The sequence below is a fragment of the Convolutriloba macropyga genome, chromosome 9 (genome assembly GCF_964194025.1).
Source record: "Convolutriloba macropyga chromosome 9, txConMacr16.3, whole genome shotgun sequence".
Lineage (NCBI taxonomy): Eukaryota > Metazoa > Xenacoelomorpha > Acoela > Convolutidae > Convolutriloba > Convolutriloba macropyga.
Genome location: NC_134476.1, coordinates 65,324,562 through 65,347,814, shown reverse-complemented (window position 1 = coordinate 65,347,814; position 23,253 = coordinate 65,324,562). Strand labels below are relative to the sequence as shown.

The 23,253-nt window shown below is 34.1% G+C and overlaps 1 protein-coding gene across 1 annotated transcript; it reads right to left on the bottom strand.

Annotated features, from left to right (window-relative positions):
* Nucleotides 1-12,264: 12,264 nt before the first annotated feature.
* On the bottom strand, nucleotides 12,265-22,313 carry LOC142345528 (uncharacterized). The gene is made up of 5 exons (XM_075397600.1): nucleotides 21,728-22,313; nucleotides 20,406-20,763; nucleotides 18,370-18,643; nucleotides 14,724-14,912; nucleotides 12,265-12,717 (listed from the first exon to the last, which is right to left on the bottom strand). The coding sequence occupies exons 1-5, from the start codon at nucleotides 21,996-21,998 to the stop codon at nucleotides 12,541-12,543; spliced, it is 1,269 nt and encodes a 422-aa protein (XP_075253715.1). The 5' UTR covers nucleotides 21,999-22,313; the 3' UTR covers nucleotides 12,265-12,540.
* Between the last annotated feature and the right edge of the window lie 940 nt (nucleotides 22,314-23,253).

Below are 23,253 nucleotides of genomic sequence, written 5' to 3'. Positions count from 1 at the left end.
GTGGTTTGGTAGAGGAAGAAAAATGGAGCTCAAAGAATATGCGTGGAACTGAAAGTTCACATTAACGGCAAAGTTATTGACGTGGATTATCCAATCCCAGACATGGAGATTATTTTCCATAATCTCCATGGAGCCTCTTAATTTGCCAAAATTGACTTATCAGACGCATATTATCAAGTCAAATTAGACGAGGACGCAAAAAAATATGTACAATCAACACATCGCAAGTATTGATCAAGATGTGCATGCTTCCTCAGCGCTTGAATATTTCTTCAAACATATTCCAGAATTGCATTGAGTCAACTCTTAAAAAAAATCAAGGATATGGTCATTTTTCATGATGATGTACTGGTATGTTGAACAACAAAGGAGCAATACGAGAAACGAAGGTCAAAAGTCGACTACGTGAGAAGAATTTCACCATCAACGAAAAAAAATTCAACTCTTAATCAGTCTCAAACGATAGTTTTCTTGGTTACTCAGTTGCAAAGGAAGGAATAGCACCTGATCCTAAACAAGTTGAGAAAATTGAAAATGCAAAACCACCATCAAATATGAAACAACTAGAGTCTTTTGGCGACCTAGCAAATTTTTACGGACGAATGATACCAGATTTTGCTACAAAAATGTTACTTTTGAACCATTTTCGAAAAGACAACTTTAGGTGGGAGAAAAAAGAACAGATTTCTTTCGAAAACATAAAAAAGAATTGTGTGCTAACTCACCTGTTCAGCTTTACAGCTTGACGAAAAAAGCAACCGTGACAACAGACGCCTCTGAGAAAGCAATAGGCGGGGTCATCTTGAGGAAGGACATCCTGTGATTTATATTTCAGGAAAGTTGTCACAAGCCGAACAAAATTACTCCAATATTGAGCGAGTGGCACTGGCAATGGTCTTTGTGGTCACAAGATTGAAACAATTCCTGCTCGGAAGGAGACGAGGTTCACTATACAAACTGACCATAAACTTCTAAAATATCTCTTTGCACCAGACGAGGAAATTCCTAAAACAGCATCAGCAAGAATCACGAGATGTGCTGTAGCGCTGATGGGATTTGACTTTGAATTGAAATATAGACCACGACATTGTTAAAAAATTCGGCGGCAGTCAGTTAGTTACAGGTATTTGTTTATTAACTAGGTTTCATCAAATAAACAATCCGAATCAAATTACATGGCGTTAACTACATTGAAATTTTGCGAATTGCGCACAGTCTTTCAAAATGTCAGTATATTAGACAAATTCTTTAGAGAGCAACAAAATAGGTTTAAGTTAATGTAAATAATCAACAAAATGAAGTAAATATCAGTAATTAGTTATTTCTTGAGTTTCTTGCATCATGTCGAACCTAGAATATTCAGATTCAAAAAAAACTCTCGGCAGATATTTATCATTCGAAGTACCTCTGGTATTTGATTTAAATTTCTATATGACGACAGAGAAATCATGACCTTTCTAAAGTAAACATTGCAGGTTGAAGCAATATTGTAAATGAAGCTTTTGATGTACCTTTTAAGGAAAAATAGTTTTCATTGCCAAGCTCAACAACATATTTGATTGTCTAACTAGATAATCTCCATTTTTATTAATCAACAAGTTTTAATTATGACTGAAATTTAACAGTTTATACCGGCAAAAATGAACAATCTAAAATTTTCCTGTTCAATTTTGTCTCACAGATTTGTCAAAAATTTTAAATTTTTACGAATTTTGAATAATTTGCTCTTAATTTATACTTGAAAAAAACATATCAATTTGATACTAAAACAAAGCAAAATATTAATAACTATCCTCTTTTTTAAGAAAACAGAATTTGGTTTTCAAGTAACGCTTAAACTTTGACCAAATTAACTACCAATTCAGAAAACCACGAACCGAAAAAGAACTACAACTATCAGAAACTTCAAACTTTATAACCATTTATTTCTGGGATCATTTCCGTTTGTGCCGCATAACGTATGGGGGGAAACAAAAACAGGGAAAAACGTACGCGGGTAGGACAATACTTTTTCTGAATAGTTCACAACTCTGTTTGTTTTTTTCTTCCGACCCCACTTGGGGGGAGGGGTTCGGGGGTTATATATACTCAAATATTTTTTTTGTTCAGAAAATTTTGGCCGATCGATATATTCATCGTAGAGAAATGTGAGTGGTATCATTAAAAAAATCGTCCAGCGTAGAGTTAGGAGTTAAAAAATCTTTTGAGCTTCGCATTTTTTGAGGAGTTATTGATCTTTAAAGTTTTGTGTGAAAATTTAACGTTTGGGATGATTCTGTCAATTTTTCTGTTCAAATTAGGATTTTTTCTACAGAAATATCCATTCAAAATTACATTTTATGCTACAAAATGAAACAATCTTGGGTTTTTAACAGACGAAAGCCATAAAAAAGGGTAGTTTTCGTTTCATAGGAAAACTAAGTTCGATTTCTATTTGAGAGCCGATATTGCAAAAAACACTTCACGTTTTTTTCAATTTACTTAGAGACTGTTCACCTTTCAAATCCAGGTTCTGTTCATAACAAACCTCATAACAACCGAATGATGTTCAATGAACATAAAGTTTGTTTTTAAGGAATCGCGCATTTTTTTATGGCTCCCAATCTGAGTTTTCGTAACTTTTATTGAAATTTTGATTTTTTTGAGAACTCAAAAAAACTTTGTAAAACTATGTCATAGATTTGTTGAGCAAAAAAATAATAAACTTCTTTTAGAGTAATAAGCGAAACTACGTAGTGATTGGAGTGGATAGCTAGCTGATGGCTGTCAAGTCTTCAAAAAAATTTTCGAAAGATGATTCTTTTTGAAGCTTAGCCGATCTTAGTATTGTTTCTGTTAACCGTAATTCAACCTCATTATTAAGAAGATCCCCATTTTTTCCACTGCAATTAATATTAATCTGGTTAGCGGTTTTTTCTAACTATTGCTTTAATGACTTGGATGCCACGACACTTTTCATAATGTTTTTAAAATTTTTGTTATAATTCATAACTTTGGATCCTTATGAAATCCAATCGTATTATCATATTGTTGCTGGTTCCCATTGGCATAGAAAAATTTTTCAATAGATCATAGATAAAAATTGCAGAGAAAAACGTATGATTTTTTTTTCTTCGACACTGTCTTCTTGCACTTTTCTGCTAAATTTTTGTTTTTTTTTCGCCTGGATTTGTTGTTGTTTTCTTTTTCATAGGACTTTTTTTGACGATTTTCTGGTGACGTTCAGTTTTTAATGGCTTCGGCACTTTTCTCTTTCAATTTTTTCGAGGTTTCTGTTTTGATCCGTTTTTTCTCTATGCAGGGGGGGGGAAATATATATACTCAAATAATTTTTTTGTTCAGAAAATTTTGGCCGATCGATATATTCATCGTAGAGAAATGTGAGTGGTATCATTAAAAAACTCGTCCAGCGTAGAGTTAGGAATTAAAAAGTCTTTTGAGCTTCGCAGTTTTTGAGGAGTTATTGATCTTTAAAAATTTGTGTGAATATTTAACGTTTGGGATGATTCTGTCATTTATTCTGTTCAAATTAGGATTTTTTCTACAGAAATATCCATTCAAAATTACATTTTTTGCTACAAAATGAAACAATCTTGGGTTTCTAACAGACGAAAGTCATAAAAAAGGGTAGTTTTCCTTTCATAGGAAAATTAAGTTCGATTTCTATTTGAGAGCTGATATTGTAAAAAACACTTCACATTTTTTTCAATTTACTTAGAGACTGGTCACCTTTCAAATCCAGGTTCTGTTCATAACAAACCTCATAACAACCGAATGATGTTCAAAGAACATAAAGTTTGTTTATAAGGAATCGCTCATTTTTTATGGCTCCCAATCTGAGTTTTCGTAACTTTTTTTGAAATTTTGATTTTTTTGAGAACTCAAAAAAACTTTGTAAACCTATGTCATAGATTTGTTGAGCAAAAAAGTAATTAACTTCTTTTAGAGAAGTAAGCGAAACTACGTAGTGATTGGAGTGGATAGCTGATGGCTGTCAAGTCTTCAAAAAAATTTTCAAAAGAAGATTCTTTTTGAAGATTAACCGATCTTATAATTGTTTGTGTTAACTGTAATTCAACCTCATTATTAGGAAGATCCCCATTTTTTCCACTGCAATTAATATTAATCTGGTTAGCGGTTTTTCTAACTATTGCTTTAATGACTTGGATGCCACGACACTTTTCATAATGTTTTTAAAATTTTTGTTATAATTCATAACTTTGGATCCTTATGAAATCCTATCGCATTATCATATTATTGCTGGTTCCCATTGGCATAGAAAAGTTTTTCAATAGATCATAGATAAAAATTGCAGAGAAAAACGTATGATTTTATTTTCTTCGACACTGTCTTCTCGCACTTTTCTGCTAAATTTTTGTTTTTTTTTGCCTAGATTTGTTGTTTTTTGATTTCATAGGACTTATTTTGGCGATTTTGTGGTGAATCAAGAATGACACAAATTAGGGCCTTTTCATCGAAGCATAACTCATTATAACTCCTTTTTCATTGATTTTCGTTGACAGCTATTGAATATATTGGCTTTGATACTACAAGTTTTCTCTAATTTTCTCGAATTTAATATATTTATTCATATTTGTTTTTTTAGAAGTCATTATGTTAAAAAAGTGCTCCATAGTTGTTAAGAAACTATCTGAAAATAAAAACATTTTTTAGTGAACAGTTCAGTTTTTAATGGCTTCAACACTTTTCTCTCTCAATTTTTTTGAGGTTTCTGTTTCGAACCGTTTTTTTCTCTATGCAGTCGTAAAAAGCTGAGAGGACTGATGAATTTACAACTGAGTGTTGAACGCGTTAAAGTACTCCATGCAGTAATTTTATAGCAAATGGCCTTAAAATTATGGTATTTTTTGTTTTCAAACGTTTCTTGAAACTTTTTTGTTTTTGTTGTTATTTATCAACTTGTATCTAAATATCATCACCGAATGTTCTCATCCATTTACCTGTAGCTCAAATAGTATAGTGGTTATTGATATTACGCAGTAACTGATATTTTGTTTGTTGAACAATTTGCGTTCACATATATGTTTTGTTAGCGGTCAATATTTGTGATCCTTTTTCTCTTCTTTAAGCACAGTATTATCGAGTATTATAAGACACCAATTATTTTTAAAAGAGGCCAAAGTGAGTATACTTTTTTTCAGTATAGTGTTAACTGAAACAGTTTAATTAAAATCTGAAATAAAAAAACATAACAATCAGATAACAGCGAAAGTTTTTAATGACTTCATTAGTTTGTGTTTTAGCAAATTGTTTGTAATTTTTTCAATTTTTCGTCAACCTTAGTCCATTTTTATGGCTTAGTCTAATCAAAGACAGACTCTGTTGTTTCAGAAAACATTTTAGTAAATTTACCAAAAATATTTTGGCTAAAAGCTAATGGTTTTTAAGACGTTTGCTAATACTTGGTTTGAAAAATATTGGTTGATTTTTGAATGTGGCCTCATTATTGCATCTTTTTGTCAACCTGATAGTTAGTTACAACCTTTTAGTAACAACCTGTTAGTCTCGTTAATATAGAGTCTCATCTGCTTTTTAGTAACGAAAAACTAAATTTCTGTAGTTAAGGTTTCTTCTAAATGTATTTTGACGTTGTTAATGTGTGCTTTTAGGTTTAGATGTTGAATTTGTGCTTAAAAAAGGTCTTCTCTGTTTGCTTATTTTGTAATTTAATTTTCCCTCGTAGTCTTATTAATTGTGTGAGATATCGTGAGCGCTGAAGTGGGGCATGGCAGTTTATAATTCATTTAATAGTTTCTGTAACGATTTTTTTAAACTCAAATATCGGTTTTTGATTATCTCTTCATTTGGTTGACAGTTATGACAAAATGTAGATGAGCGCGTATCGGAATATTACGTGCATTTGCACATTAACGAGCGTCCTTGTCTCACTGTCAAATGAAACTAATTGAGAGAAAGAAAAATAGTTAGCGATCGAAAGAGAATTTTGTGTCATTTTGTGAAAATAACTAATTATAAAGTAAGTTAAAGAGTAAACAACTTCATGAATTTCCCGCGTATCTCATAGTTGAGCACAGTCTAATACCAGAAAAAACTTTTGTTTATCTAACGCCAGGAAAAAAGAACCTGCTTTGTATTCATTGGCCATTAGGTGAAATTTTACAGATCAACTATAATTCAGAGTTGGTCACTTTATAATTGATAGAGAGATCTCCATAGCACGGACTTTTTCTAGACCTTAAATGTGATTACCACCAGCTATTACAATAGGGTATGTAAAAAATAATCTTTAAGTGTACCGAATTTTTTCAATAATGAATGCGCATACCTGTACTTTATGTGGAATAGAAATTGAGCCATTTTGCCAATTTTGTCAACTTTCAAAAAAAAATTTAAAACTTGTTTACAGGTGTTGTCTAAATGAGCCCAAATCCGATTGGATAAAAGTCCAGAGCACTCCCAACGGTAACCTCTCAGCCCATATCCTGAATCACCATAGTTACTGTCTCGGTGTTGAACTAGAGGTCACTCAAAGTCGTGCGCTGACAGACTAGTGTCAGGCAAGACGTGGGTCTCCAAAGACACCTGGAAGGGGCAAGATTTTTTAAGTAAACAGGGGGGGGGGGGGTTCATGAACCGCAGTCAAGAAGGTCAGGCAAAAAGCCAAAACAAAGAAGAAGAGATGCTTGAACATTGCGGAATCTGATTCGAGGGATTTTTTTTTCCTGGAGGCAGGCTATCTGTGTAGGGAGAGCTCTGTCCATTGAAAGGCTTTTCAACTGTCAAGGAAACTGCGGTGGAAGCTAAGCGGGTTTTGGAATATTTGAAAGAGATTGATTGTCGGAGAAGGCAGGTTTATTTATCATTTTACCCGGGTCGAGGTTTTTTTTGGTGAATTTTCGTAAGAAATGCTGTGAATGCGGTGAATTTTCTGCAATTTCTTGTGTTGCAGACAGTAGGCAATTCAGACAGTTGGCGCAGTGGACTGAGCAGTGGAAGGCATGCAGGTGGTCATAGGTTCGAACCCGTCTGGGGAAGTTTATTTTTTGTAAGAATACTGAGAACGCGGTGAAAATAAATAATTCACCGCGATTCACCGCAAAAAGATGTAAGAAATACACGGTGAAAATTATTACGAAAATTCACCGCTAAACCTCGACCCGGGTAGAGAGAGATCAGCTGTATCTAAACGATTGGTTCCTTAGTTGCTTGAGAGTGTTGTAACTCTGTAAGATAGAAGTTGGTCGAAAACAGAAAAAATGGGTCGCAACAACAAGTTATTAGAGGAGCAGCGTTCGACTAAGTTTTTGGGAGGGTCCCTGGATGCCAACCATGCACTGATTGCGGCAGATAAACCCTGACATATAATTATAATAAACAGCAAAGTCAACGTTGGTTCAGTCTTGTGACCTTGCCTTGATTGGTGTCTACACGCTCAAACGACCTCACAAGCTGCCTGTCAGCATTCATTAAACTAAAGTAATTCTAAATAGAAGATACATATGAAGGTTATATGCCACCAGTCGGAAACCATGTTTGAAAACGAAAAACGAACGCATGCAGAACGCAAAGCAAAGAAAGAAATGAAAGAAAAATTTCTGTAGGATTTAGTACAATTTCTTTTTAAAAAAATGAGGGGTATGTTTTAGCTATAGTTTGTTTATTTTGAAAAATTGTCAATACTTTATTCCAGGATTCTCACAAAATTTGGAAAATAAACTAGCCCTCTCCGGGGTTTGAGAAAATTGTTTCAGGAGGGTTTAGATTTTCAGTTGAACTCAAACAGAGTCTGCTAGGCAACGATATGCAAAATTTTAGCAAAAAATACGGAAAGTGTAAACAAAAACAACGTTTTAAATTGTTCTAAATTGTATTTTCTACGCTGGACTGGCCTTCTAATGATATCATTCAAAACACTCTACGATGAATATATTGATCGGCCAAAATATATATTTATATATAAACGAATATATATATATATATATATATATATATATATATATATATATATATATATATATACCCAGGTTGAGGTGCCAGACCGAAAGTCGATATGTCCAGACCGTCCCAGACGGAAAGTGTCTATGTCCAGACCCTCCCAGACGGAAAGTGCCTATGTCCAGACTTTCGTGCGTTCAAAATTTTTCGTGCGTTCATCGTGCGTTCAAAAGTCCTCATGTCCAGACTTTCGTGCGTTCAAAATTGCCTATGTCCAGACTTTCGTGCGTTCCAAAAGAAAATTCGTGCGCTCCAAAATTAATAATTTGTGCGTTCATGTCCAGACTATCGTGCGTTCAAAAGTCCTCATGTCCAGACTTTCGTGCGTTCAAAATTGCCTATGTCCAGACTTTCGTGCGTTCCAAAAGAAAATTCGTGCGCTCCAAAATTAATAATTTGTGCGTTCATTTCCAGACTATCGTGCGTTCAAAGGGCTTTATGTACAGACTTTCGTGCGTTCAAAATACCTATGTCCAGACTTTTTGTGTGTTCAAAAATTGACGATGTGTACTAAATATATATATATTTAATACACATCATATATATATACACAATTTAATACACAATATATATATTAAATATATAAATATGTTATATATATATAAATTTATATACGAATATATGAATATATATATATATATATATATATATATATATATATATATACATATATATATATATATATATATATATATATATATATATATATATATATATATGTATATTCATATTAGCCGAGTGATTTCATATTAATGCAAAAGCGTAAATGTCCCACATTTTAGAATTTTAGAATACCGTTTTTTCCTTAGGAAATAGCTCCGAGCCAGAAAATTATAGTTCAGTGAGCTGGTCTCGGGAACTGCTACACATTTATATAAAGTCCAGAAGTCCGCTGATTTATTGCCACGAGGCATAGCAGAAACCGAAAAATATAAAATTGGATTTCAAATTTCAACCTTAACAGTTGCATTAAAATTTGCTGTTCAGACTCGTCATGCTGTTCATATTGGATTATTTTGATATTTTGGCTTAGACCGCTCGGATGCTTTCCTTGATCGTCATTTAAGGATGATTAAAGTCAATCAGGATAAAACTGTTTTCCATTATGAAGATCACAAATTGTTGTTCACAGAAATGCATCTTCGAATGATGAAATTTTTTGTTTCTGGCTACTGAAAAATCTATCATGCTTTTGAAGCACGGGGCTCATTGATTAGAACACCAGCTCACAATTTTTTATTTCTTCTTTTTGAAAAGCTGCACTCACAGCAGAATGGTAAAAAACTTTAGATGGAAGCAAAGTCAAACGATGTTATCAACAATATCACCCAGCTTCTGACAAAAATCCCTAACCGAATGCAAAATACCTATACATCACTCTGAATCGTAGAGAAACAATGTGGTTTTGAATTTTTAATCGTTCCGTTATATGGTCCGACCCCACTTTAGTGGGGGAGGGATTATATATTATATTCCCAAACGGGCTTTCTGTTCAATCAATTTTGGCCTATCCATATATTCATGGTATGAAGTTGTGAGTGGTATCAAAAATTGTCTGTCCAGCGTAGAATGTGTCATTGAAAAGCTTTTTTTGAAATTCATTTTTCCCAGTGATTTATCAAGGGTTAAAACTTTGTGAATAGTAGGCCAATTTTTGTTGTTCTCATTCATAATTGCCGTAATATATTAACCAAATTTTCGTCAATTTTGCCAAAAAAAAACTGTTAAAAACGTCAAAAACATGGTTATTGGACTTACCTTTAAAGATAGAGGAGTGACCTTGAATGCTTTCTTTCAATTTTTTTTGCGTACCATTTTTGATAAATTTTTCAAATTTCAGACATTTTTATCAAGAATGTATCTAAAATCGTTTTTTTTAGTGCGCCTTCTTTAATTTTGCCTAAAATAGAGACCTGAAAACAATCTTAAACTACAAAAGAGGCAAAGTTGAACTTCTACTTTCTTTAGAAAAACTCTTGGAGTAAAGTAAGGACCATTTTTTGCTAATTTAACTGATATGTATTCAATATGCATCATTTAATTTTGATAAATAAAATTTTTTCTGCCAAATTATCTAACTCAAGAAAATTAGGTCTTTTAGTTGGACTGGTAGTTATATCAGGGCTAGCTCTTTGTGGACTCTTACAAAAAAACAATTGGGATTGAATTAGGGCGTGAACTTTTTCTCAAAATATTTCCGTACTCTTCGTTTTTTTCTAAATTAACGGCGAGAATGATTTCAATTCAAGTTTTAACTAATGCAAATCCCATTTGCACGAAAATGAGCTCAGTTGAACACAACCTCCATTAAGTTTTAAGGACGAGCTGATTTTTTTACTGCTTTGCAAATTGTTTTTGCAAACTTGACTTGATTTCTTGTACTTTGACCGAATTTAATTTTGCTGCCTCAGACCTAGACTCACTCATCAATTGAAGCCAATTTGCTTTTTTAATTGGTCGCTTTAAAACTAAACCATTTGATATCTTTTAGCTGTAATGACTTTATGCTAAAAAACATTGAGTTTTGTGGAAAAAAAATTTAATTTCTATATTGTTTTTCTAACCAAAAGTTTCTTGTCTTTCGTACTACCAGTTTTACCAAAAATACTACCAGTTTCAATAAAAGTTGTAATTTCTACAGGTTTGAGCAATTTTGAAGTTCTTTGTTTATATGAAAAATTATCACCTTTTGACAGATCGATTGGCGTTTACTAAATTTGCAATATAACTTTTTCAAAGTCTTTGGTAATTTTTTTGTTTTGATTGTTGCGACACCTCCTTCTGTAGTTTTTATAATTTTCACAAGTTTTTTTTTCATCTATTTAGTTTTTAAAAATTTTCCCGATGGTGAAAGATATCAATGCCTTCCTAAGGATTTCAGTTAATAACAACATTTTAATGACTTTCAAAATCATTAATTTTTTTAAAAAAACCACTCAATTTTTTTATTTTTTTTCATTTTGTCATTGTCATGTTACTTAGTCTTGTTTTTGTCAAGCCTTATTTTTTATTGCCGAACCATACATAAGTTGCTTTCTTTCGTTTGGTTAACTGGTTCTTAATTTTTTTAGTGGATTTAATTTTCAACAGTTTCTTGAAGATTTATTACTTGCCTCATTAATAATGCAACCCGGTTATGCTACCTATGGAATTGCAAGATGATGAGTTGTTGTGTTCAATTTAAAGTTTATTGTTTTCATGATTAAAATAAAATTGTTTTAAAATAAAAATTAACTGTTTAACTTACTTGTGTGAATGTGTAGGCAGCATCTGTAAAAAATATTGCATCTTCTTTCTAGTGAGCTATTTTTTCGTCCTTATAAGCATTTTGTTTTCAACTAATGGTCTGTTGGCTTTGATAGTGTGAGCAGTATCATTTAAAATATGCGATTTCTGATATCTGACCTATCTTGACGTTAGTTTTTCGGGTTTATTTTGCCACTATATCACTCCAATGAAAGGGTCTTCGTTGAGTTGCAAGAATAGAAATGTGCTACTGAACATTTATATTGTTCTAAATGAATTGTTTATAATTTTAATGGCTGCGAAATCATTTTTCTATTAAGTTGTTTCACTTTTTTTTTTAATTCGACTGACTTTTTCGTTCTTTTTGTAGTCATATAACATTTTCTAGACGATTAGAAGCAATGTCTCAATTGCTTCCTCAAAAATTTTTAATGAACGTCTCAATTGTTCCTTCAGTTTTAGCCCATGAGGAATAAGAGAACCACTTTTTAATGATTTAAATGGATACCTAATGGTTTTAGTGATTTAGAAAAAATTGGTTTTCAAAAATAGAAACTTTTGAACCTTGTCCTTTCTGATGTTTTTGTCAATTTGTTACAGAATCTCAATAAGGCCAGGTCCCATGTGTTTTTTGTTCAGCACAGCTTAATTGTATTGATTAGGTTCTATTTGATGCCATTTTGTTTTTGTTATTGTGTTTTCTTTTGAATATGGACATCGTCGTTTGGGTGTATTTTTTGTTTGTTCTATAACTTAATTTTGTCTTGTCTCGTATTTTCATTTTTAGCAAGTCGCATCGGCCATTCCATGCGGCTTTACTTTATAAATTTAGTGGTTTACGAAACAATATGTGAATTTGTGAAGGTTTTATTATTCTTTCCTCATTTGGTAGACAATTAGGTCAAAATGTGAATGATCGGGGTCGGCACTTTGTTTGCAACATTGCAGAGCCCCCCCCGCCCCCTGTCCGTGTTCCAAGATCGGGTGTCGCAGACCTGTCTTGGGCAGAGGTCCTGAAATACACTGGGTGGTAACTTAACAACGTTTTTATATTCTTATTACGATTAAATAGAATACATGAACAAATAAATATACTTCAATGATCAATCAGGCTGTCATTTTTAATTCAAGATCAAATTTCCATGTTATGTTCACTCGCATAAATAATGATATTCAAATACGCTGAGGCAGCTGAAATTTTTTCAGCTGACAGCAGAAGTTAGTATCGTCTTTTCAATAGGAACCAGTACATCTTCCTAATACTCGATACTGTTTGAAATTATAGTCCCTCTTTCGTTTGTTTCTCTCTCCTCATTTTCATTTTATCTCCATCAGAATGACCCCTTGTAATCCAAAGCTATTGCCCTTGTAGCCATCTCCCCCTTGTCCATAAGGTCCATACGTGAGCAGAGGGACTGCATCCACCTCCTCCACCTGGATTCCACCACCTCCACCTCCGAAGTCACTGCTTCCTTTGGGACAACCGGGGTTGCCCTATGAATAATAATATACCATTTATATTTTACATTAGTAATTTTCTTTCAACGTTTTTCTAGAAATGACTAACTAACTGACGACTGTTAGTTGTGACCTATTTGAGAACGAATTGTTAACTCCAAAATTGGAGTGCGCAAACCCAGGCGAGCTCGGGTTGGATTTACTTGGGGTGCGACGGGTGGGGGGGGGGGGGTTAGGGCGCAAGCCAGTGACAGAGTTAATCTAACATGAGAAAAAGCATCGTACTAATTATCGTAGCTTTTGAACACAACAATGATTCCGAATTTAGGTTTCTTCCACATTTTCAGTCTTAGAACAAAAGAAGTAATCAGTACCGAAACGTTCTCAACAACAGCTATTAGCCACAGACTAGACTTGCTTGGAATCCTCTGTCCTTTCTTTCAACTCGCTCCTCCTATTTTACGACATCTCTGTCCTGAGAGAGTAGTTTTGTGTTTATCTATCTGCAAACATTTGAGTCATTATCTATCTGCAAAAAAATTTTGACTCGCTAAAAATGTCTCTAATGTTTCTCTTATCTGAGCCAACTGTTGCATCGTGTTGCCATTTTCTTGGAGTCATTTGTTTTTAACTCCTATCGCTTTCCTTACAGCTTTGCAGCCTTCGTGAAACTCGGAAAAAGCCTTCGTTTTATCCGGATATTGAATAGCTGTTATCAAACAAAGCATCCTCGATGCTTGATTCTTTTTGCTGCTGTTTCAACTGAATGAAAACCTCCGCTCTGTTTGAATTTGTTATCAGCTACAATTCACCTCTCTTTTTTAAAGTCAAAATCAATGTCTCGTTTGTCAACCAGGGTTTGTGGACTTCTTTAACCGGCATATGGGCAGTTTTTTTACTGCTGGTCTAGGGGTCTGCTCGTCGCGCTAATTAGTTGGTTCAATTTGGATAGGTTTTTGAAAATTTGAGACTATTAGCTTCATTTGAAACTGGGCTACAACAAAAGTTATTGTTGTACTTTATTTTTATGCTTTTTTCGATCGGATCAAGGAATAGTCTAAATCAATTTGTACTTGAATCTTAATTACATCAATAAAAGCGTGTTGTACATCGGCAAACTGGTTTTTGTACACACCAAAAAATATCGGAAAGCTCAAAAATTTTGTTTTTAGATAAACTTGAGAAAGTTTCCGATAATGTTTTTGCTATGCTTTTTATACTTTTGCTGTGTTTTGATTTGTTTTGTTTTGTTTGAGTTTCAGCCTGGTTTTCTACTCAATGCTATGCTCAAAACCTCCCAAAATTGTCTGTCTGTAACTCCGCGTAGCCGGTCTCAAGCCTGCATAAGAAAATAGGAGGGAACTACTGCCAAATATACTACAAAATCCTAAAAACTTGGTTTTTAAATCAGCTTGAGAAAATTTCTGAAAAGTGTTGTTGCTATGTTATATATATTTTTGCTGTGCTTTGATTTGTTTTGCTTTGCTCTGTTTGGAGATAGAGTTTTAGTCTGGTCTGTGAACTAGTGCTCTGCTCAAGACCTCTATAATCGTCTTTTTAACTCTGCTGTAGCCAGTTCCCAGCCCGGTTGAGAGAAAGCGGAGGAGAATATACCCAAAAAATACTGGAAAAATCTCAATAAGTTGGTTTTTCAGATTGAATTGAGAAAGTTCCCATATTTGTTATTTTTTATCACCTCTCTTGCGCTCGAAGCCATCTCTGATTAGACCCAATTGCGTTCGAAACCGTTTCTGGTCATACCCAGTTGAGCTCGAAAATTTTATTGTCAGACTCAGTTGCGCTCCAACCGTTTATGATCAGACCCATTAGCGCTCCAACCCTTTGTGACCAGACCCAGTTGCGCCCGAAACCCGTTATGATCAGACTCAAGTGCGCTCGAACTTTCCTATGATCTGACTCAATTGCGCTCGAATCCGCCTCTAACTAGCCCCAAGTGCGCTCGTGCCCTCGAAATTTCCCTGTAATTTGGAGCGTAAATTGGTCAGGACTATTTCGAGCGCACACCTCAACGTTGGACCTACTTTTGCTGGTAGCAGTTGTAAATGGCCAAATAAGTGCTGCACGGAGCTGATATTGAATCCGCTTCCAATTCCACCTGAATAGCTGGATGAGCTTCCGCCATTTCCACCGTCCATTCCGCCATTTGCCTTGTCACCTCCACCTCCACTGTATCCATCACCACCTGTCCATTTGTCACCCTCTTTTCCACCCTAAACAAAACACCTCTTTAATAACAAGTCAATGGAAATCGGAAAATGCAATGATACAGAGTGAAACAAGACTTCGGCTCTCTGGACAAGTTCTCCTTGAGTTCTTTCGGGCCAATAAAGGACTCAGAGTCCGTTTCTGGCCTGTTTTTCTTTCCAACTTTTATTTGACCTAATTGTTAATTTCTTCTCAATCATGCCTGATTGTCTCTGATTGTTGTACAGGATTGCAAACGACCAATAATTTCACAAAAATTACGGATTTTCTCAGTACATATGACTGAAATTTTTATCTAAGCTTCTGATTTTAAGAAACTGTTCAATTTTTTCTGGAAACTAAACAGATTTCCAACAAATGAACAATTTTTGAAAATTTATGTCATGGCTGTAGACCTGACTATAGCAAAGTCATATGTAAACTATGGCACCAAAAAGCCAGCTAAGGTAAATACAAAAGATAAATACAAACAAATATTACAACGAAAGACATTTTGAGTTGAAATTAGTCGCGCATTATTACGCCTGTAGCGTTTTATTCCATAGTATAAGGTTTGAATTTTTTTATTAATAGTTTCTCATGATGTCTGCATTAATTTTTTTCAACCTCTATCTACTTTTTCTTCTAAATTTTTTCAAAATGTTGTCTGTTTTCCTTATTACAGCTTCAAATTTTTTTATTGGGAATATTATTCGGATTATATGCTGGCCATTCCAATATCTGCCATTTTTTCTGATCGAAATTGCTGTATTCATTGTTGAATTGTGCAGAGAAAAATAATTGAAAAATAAGTTCTTGCAAAAAATGCTTTTTCTCCTGATTTCTCACTATTTTCAAATCATCTATTTAATTTTTAATGTGCTTAATGAGTTAATTTTGAAAACACAGCTGGCACACCAATTCCTTCCGCATACTGCCGGTAAAATGTTAGCGGTCGCTTTTTTGTAAATGTTTGTTTATTTTTTTAGAAAGCTTGATGCTTTTCTTCACAAAAATAAAAGAATCACAATAGATATAAGCACTCTAGCGTTATTGGTGAAAACACCAATAAGCCAAAATGATGAAGTCGTTTTGAGCATTTAAGATTGCAGACACATTCGTTTTGCCTCCTCAAACTGACATTTTTGCAGCCTATCTGTAGTTCTGGGAACTCCTCCGTACTAGCGGAAAAAGGTTATGAACCACTACGATGTTTTTCAGTGAGGATCTTGCATCTTGTCAAACAAAATTTACTATTTTTTTGGATTTCCAAAGTCTTTGGTGATCTATTTGAAGGTCTTCCTCTCAACTTTGGGATTTCTAAGCTGTTAATTTTGAGCTTAATTTTTATGCACGCTTTGAAATTAAAATTGAAAATCCAACATGACACAGCCCAACTACTTCGCAAACAGCGGAAAAAAAACCAAGCAGTTTAACCATTTTCCAGTGAATGTTGATTATTTTGGAATGTCACACTTAATTCACGCCTTGGTGGAAATCACTTCATTCACCAAAAAAGTAAAAACTATTTTACACGAAGATGTTTGGTAGCATAATGAGACTTTGATTGAAACCTGCAATAAGCTGTATATAAGGCGACTTGGTATTCTAAATTTTGGCAGTCTGATTTGTGACCTAATCTAGAACGGCATTTTTAACTTACACATGACTATTTCAAAAAAAACCTTTACGACACTACCCGGGTCATTCGACTTGCAAGTTCTTACAATTAATCATCTTTTGAAACAAACTTGCAAAACCGCACCAGTTAACCATTTTTTTGCAAGTAACTTGCAAGTTCTTACAAGTTAAAAATTCGGTGTTGACCCGGGTAAACCTACTTTTTGCTTTAAAAATTAGTTGAACTTGCGACTGCTTTCCACAACGGTTAATCACTACGTGTCAACCAGACATGACCCAGTGAAATAAACTTGATACACCTTGCCATGATAGGCAAGATTTCGACAGTCCTGAAAAAAAACATGGATTATCTTACCACGATTTTGATAGGACAAAATTTTGGTGCATATTGATGTTATATTGTCACGATCTTATCAAGCTGTATCAAGAAATTTTCTCGATTAATTTTGCCATGATCATGGTAAAACAAGGCACTAAAAATTCCACTGAAACTGAGAGGCTTAATAAGTAATCTGAAAGTAGTGATTGCTCTTTTCCTGAACATTATCTTTTTAAGTGGCTCTTTTCAAGACTTTTCGCATTTAAACAAAGCTTTTTGTCCTTGGATTCTCGAATACGTTTCTGTTGGTCATATATCAAAAGAAATACCCACCAAACCCACGAACGACCGTTTTTACTTCACTTCAACTCCTTTTTAGTTTTGATTCCGGCAAATTATTAAATATAATGTGATATAAAAAAAGTCTGTAAACAAGCGAGGTAAAGTTGATCAGAGACGTTTTACTTAAAAAATAATTAACGAATAAATTTTTTCTGATATACAATGAGCAAAAAACAGTCTTCAGGTACAATCATTTAAATGAAAAAACTCGAATTTAAATCACTGAGTAGAACTGCAGAATTGTTACTTTCAAATCAGCCGATTACATTTAATATTTTCATGAAAACTATTTTGAACTCATTTGTCTCATTTGTTGGTTAGCAAACTAAGCGTCTTAGTTTGTTAGCCAACAAGCGACTAATTCATCGGTTAGTAAACTAAGGGGAGCTGCATTTTCGACATTCTTGATAGTTCTTTCTTAATCTAATTATTTCGTGCTAATTCTTGTCTTTGGGTGCTAATGAACTTTTAATTATTGGTACGTCTTGGCATGTCATGTTTAACCTTTCTTAGAAAACTAGCCAAGATCTTCTCTCTTGACACCCATGCAAATATCTTGCAAGTTCGTGAATATGTTGATATTATCTTGCCATGTATCATGGCAAGATCTTGTCAAGATTGTTCGTGATTTTGTATGTTTCTTATCTAAGCTATCAATTTTCATGTCACTGGGAAATTGAGGAAAATCTACTTTGCCAAAATCTAATTGCAGAAAGGCCCTAATATTACCAATAGCGGAATAAAAATAAAAATGGTAAATGATCGGGTTACCATTTCATTTTCAAGTTGTATAGCTAAGTACGTTAATCTTGAATGGGTTATCAAAAAAGACATTCAGTTAACAAAATTTTAAGGTAGTGATAATAAAAGAAAATTTATAAAGGACTTCCAAACAAAAGTATTAGACATATCAGCGCATATTGATTGATATCTAAGCTTTTAATTTTCAAACTCCGTTAAACATTTTGTAGTTGACACTAAACACATTTCAAACAAATGTACAATTTTGGAAAATTGAACAAGCAATTATAATAACCAATAAAAACACTCCTTAAAGAATATCTTTTTTAGAATGTCTTATTTAAGAACCTTTTTAATACCAAGTGAACTACAAAGTATTTGTTTTTCTTGGTAAGGATCAATCTAAGGAAAAAGTACTATTTTTTAAATTTCATGAATACCTGCGCAGTTAGAAGCACTGTTCCTGTTTCATTCGAAATAGAAGTTGGTTGCCCGGCTAGAGGAGAGTAGTTTGAGGTAATTTGACCGGGAACTCCGCCCTGACCTATCTGAATATGGAAACCGACGCTATAAGGGATAAGAACGGTTCCATGGTTGATGTACCCGCTGCCCCCTCCCCCGTGATTGTAAGTAGAGACTATGTACCCTCCTGTTCCTCCCCCTCCAACTAGCAGAACATTCGCTTTCGCTGTACACCCCATTGTCTCGACCTTTCAAACGAACTGTTTCAATCCCCGTTTGATTAAAATTTCTGTTTTAATCAGCTAATTTCAACTAAAATTGTACAACTCTTCCATGAGGCGCCTGAAAACAAACCAGATAGGTTTTTGGGCGACCTTGTAGTGTCGCAAATTGTAATCGATTGTATTTGTACAATGTCTGTAACTTTTGCTACCATTTTATGATAATGGCACATCGAACAATTTATTTTGACTTTTATAAAATTACTAATTATTAAAAAATTTGTGAACTTGGTGAGTTTTGAATCAAAATATCAGCTTTCTGAACTTACATGCGTGGTTCGATTTATTGATATAGTTTCTTAGAACATTCTAACAAATTGAAGACAGAAAAAAATAATAGAAAATTTTTAAACAACAGCGAAAACTTTTTGTAAATTTTGAAGTCTGCAGAGGTAATAGAATTATGCAAGAAAAATGCAACCATGTATTTATACCAGTTCAAAGTAAATTCTATTATTATGATTATTAGTATTCAGAAAAAGCAAAACTTAATGTCGGGCAAACTGCTTTCAAAGGACCATAGAGCGATTCGCTTCGGTAGCAGTCAACTTGGGCTCAGAGGTGCTTGCGTCGGGGGCTGATGATGATTGGGGCAGGGGTCAAGCGTTGGGGTGGGTTTAGGTGGCCTGGACGAGAGGCAGGTTCAAATCGCCAGTTGCAGAAGGTTGAACTGGGAGTGTTGAGGGATGGGGGAGTTGAGTTGAACAGGGGCTGACTAAGGGGGGTCAAATTTTCAAGATTAAGAACCGTGCTTCACACCATGAAATTGTCTGCTCAAACAGTTTCAGTTAATTGCAATCTTAGAAGCTAGTAAGGCGTAAGGCTACAAGTGAGCTGTCTAGTCACCTTATACCATCTAGGTTTCTTTTCTTTATATCTTTTTTGAGGACAAAAACTTGAGGGGTGGTCGAAAAATCATTTAACTAAATTTTTTTAAGATAGACCGCAGGACTAATATAACTGCTCCAAATTTTGTTTCAGATCAAGTAATGATACTCCGCAATTGACTAGAAGTAAAACTTCATTTTGACCAGAGATAATCATTATTTTGAATATATAATTCCATCGATTGAATTTTGTTATTGAAAAAAAAAGAAAGAACAATTAAATGAAGAAAAATTAAAATTTGAAATCTGGGAACAAACTTGGAAAATTTCGCATGCTTTCTGACTACAAACTTTTTAATCTACAGACACTGTTATAATGTTTTTGTTCATCTTTTTCACTTCTTGAGGAAAAAATTCACACAAATATATCACGCCAAGAAAAACCAAAAGAAGGATAAATCAGCAAAGCAATAAAAATGTAACATCTTATAATTTTTTTCAAAAACTCTGTGCAAGGTGAAATTTTTAGCGAGGTATGAACCGTCTAAATTTAAGAACAAGTTGAGGTCTGCTCATGGCAGTTTTTTGTCTACATTGTTCTGTTTAAAAACGAGGTTTTAAAGAGCAAGTATGACTAAAGGCCACCTTTAATCTGATTATAACTGATTATAGTCTGAATGGGTTTGATCACGGCCAGATTATTGGTGGATGGGACTTAACTCGAGCTAAAACCTCGACCTTCATATTATTAACCGCAAATCTATGCCAGATATTTACATTATTTTGGCTTTTTCGCCGCTCGTATCTATACTATATATCTTTCCATTATTCAAATTTCAACCATTTTTACTGTCTTCTCAACTGGGTTTGACTGACTTATATTTTGGGTACAGAAACAGTTCCTTTTGGGTTCCGTTTGTCAAAATCACGGCGTACGTCCTCGGTGGAGACGTCTTAATAACAGCCTCGTTTCGTTTGCACTGTCTGGAAAAATCGCAGGTTTTGGGTCCGGTTCTGCAATTTTCACAGGGTAGAACTTCCGACAATTTCGAAAGCAAAATGCACGTATGTGACGTCACCCCACTAGTTTTGTAGTAAATTGTGTAATAAGAACATTCGGAAATTTCTTGACATGATGAGCGACAATGGCTTTCGTTGTAACTTGAGAACATACTGATGAAGTTTTGACCATTCATAGAGTACTCGACGTTAGCTATACTGCATGTATTACACTCGTAGCCAGAAACACAAGAATCGCACTCAACTAAATCGGAAACTGTTTTCCTTTTTATTGGTATTTACATACTCGAAAAAGGAAAATTGCAACAAAATTTAATTTATAAAAACCCGGGTTGACCACCATAAAAGAAACTTACTAATCATAAAACGCCATATATGGATTTTATGGAAACTTACTAAACATACAACGACCATAAAAATTTTTGAGTTTGGCTGAGAAGAAGACCAAAGGTCTATATGCAGTTAAAAAACAACGTTTCTGTGCATAAAATTTCAAAATTCTGCACTTTAATTTTATGGTACCGTACTTATCATAAAACGCCATAAAAAATTTTTTTATGGTCCGTTTTATTGTAAGTAAGTTTGGTCAACCCGGGAAAATCTATATAGACTACTGAAACGACTACGCTTCGAAAATTCAAGATTTAACATTTGTTTATATAATTGCAAAAACATCAAATTTATCCTTGAACTCCACACCCAAAACAAAAAGGAAATAAAACCTCGAAACTAACTTTCTCAAACTATTATTTTTCATCCGAAAATAAACTATACAAAAAAAAGTTATCGAGTTTGATACTATTACAGGAATTGCAAAATCTCTCACCCGAATCGAGGCTTTTGAATGAAATTTTGTAAGGAATATGGTGAGTGTCGTGAAAAAAATAATTCACCGCTTTTCACCGCAATCCTTACAAAAATTCACCGCATTTGCTTTCCAACGTTTACTGAATGGGATTTAAAGAAGTCGAAGACATCCAGGAGGTAAGAGGTTCGAACCCGTGTAAGGAAGTTTCTTTTTTGTAAGAATACCGAGAACGTGGTGAAAATAAATAATTCACCACAATTCACCGCATTCACCACAAAAAGATGTAAAAATTAAGCGGTGAAATTTTTTTCACGGCATTTCTTCCGAAAATTTATCGCCAGACTTTGACTCGGGGGAAGAATCTACTCATTACAGCACTTAAATCCAGGAAAACAGTTGCCTAAGTCGTTGTCCTGGCATTGCTCCCTCAGAAGGAAGCACATATTCTGGAAAGGTATCCCATTTTGCCCGTAAAATGTGAACGAAGAACAGTCTATCCGGTTGTTGCATAAATCGCGACATTTTTCCCAGTCTTCTGTCTGCTCCCGAGGGGGAAGAACGAAGTTTGAACTGTCCAAAGGGCAGGTTTTGTTTACCTTCATGCAATCCGGAATACAGAATGCAAACCCAAAAAGAAAACAACTCACAATTATCGCTTTCAAAGTTATCATTTTTGACACGATTTCTGATTTTGCTGCGACAAATCAAGAAAATGATCTAAGATTGAAATTATACAATTTGATGGAAAAATGTTAATTGTAGTTGTTTAAATGTTAGTTGTAGAATGATCAATCTTTCGAGAACTCACTCGAATTCCAGTTCAAATTTTATAAAAAGTAGAGTTTTCTAGGATTCATTTTTGCGAACATCAAATTATGGCTAGAAGAATTTGATTATGGTTAGTATTGAAGTAACCAAATCAACTGTTTCGTTTGTTTATTGGAGAAGATGGACATTCGAAATAGTTGAAATATTCACAGGTCAATAAGGATTTTAGGTTTCGTTAATATAACACGACAGGAAATTTACAGTTTAGAAATTTGAACAGTTATTTATATTGTCAATAAATCTGAGCAATTCTCCAGCGATGACAAAAATGTTGAATGAAGTTGACACCAGAGCTTTCTAGTTCAAACAAACCCTAATTATAAAATTGCCAGCCATTAAAGGTATCGCTTAAATCCAGTTCAAATTTTCAAGTTCCACAAATGTATCCGTTTATCCAACAGAACAATACTAATTTTTATCTAGAAAAGAGCCATCTTCTATAAAAAAAAGTTTGATGTCATCAATACCATTTGCCAAAACATTTTCGCAAATTTGTTTTAAAATCATCATACCTTTCCCGTTGGTGCCCCCACCGTACGTTTTCGGTCCCCCAGTTACAGAGCACGTGTCAATGCTTAGTAAGGCATTATGTAAAAATATGGCACGTGCGTCTGGGGTTTGCAATTGATATGCACCTAATAAGCTGGGGGCACAGACGGAAAAGATCCAAAATAATCTTTGAAATATCATAGATATATATTTGCTGTTTCTAAGAGAAAAAAAAGATAATAAAATTTTTACAAAATCGCTTAAAACTAATGGGTGGGCAACACACACACCCACACACACACACACACACAGACACACACACACACACGCACTCTCTCAAACACACAAATATATGTATATACATATATATATATATATATATATATATATATATATATAAACGTATATATATATATATATATATATATATATATATATATATAAATATATATGTAAATATATATGTGTATGTGTGTGTGTTTGTGTGTGTATGTGTGTGTATGTGTGTTTGTGTGTGTGTGTGTGTGTGTGTGTGTTTGTGTGCATGTGTGTGTGTGTGTGTGTGTGTGTGTGTGTGTGTGTTCACGCCCGCCAATTAGGACTATGCGA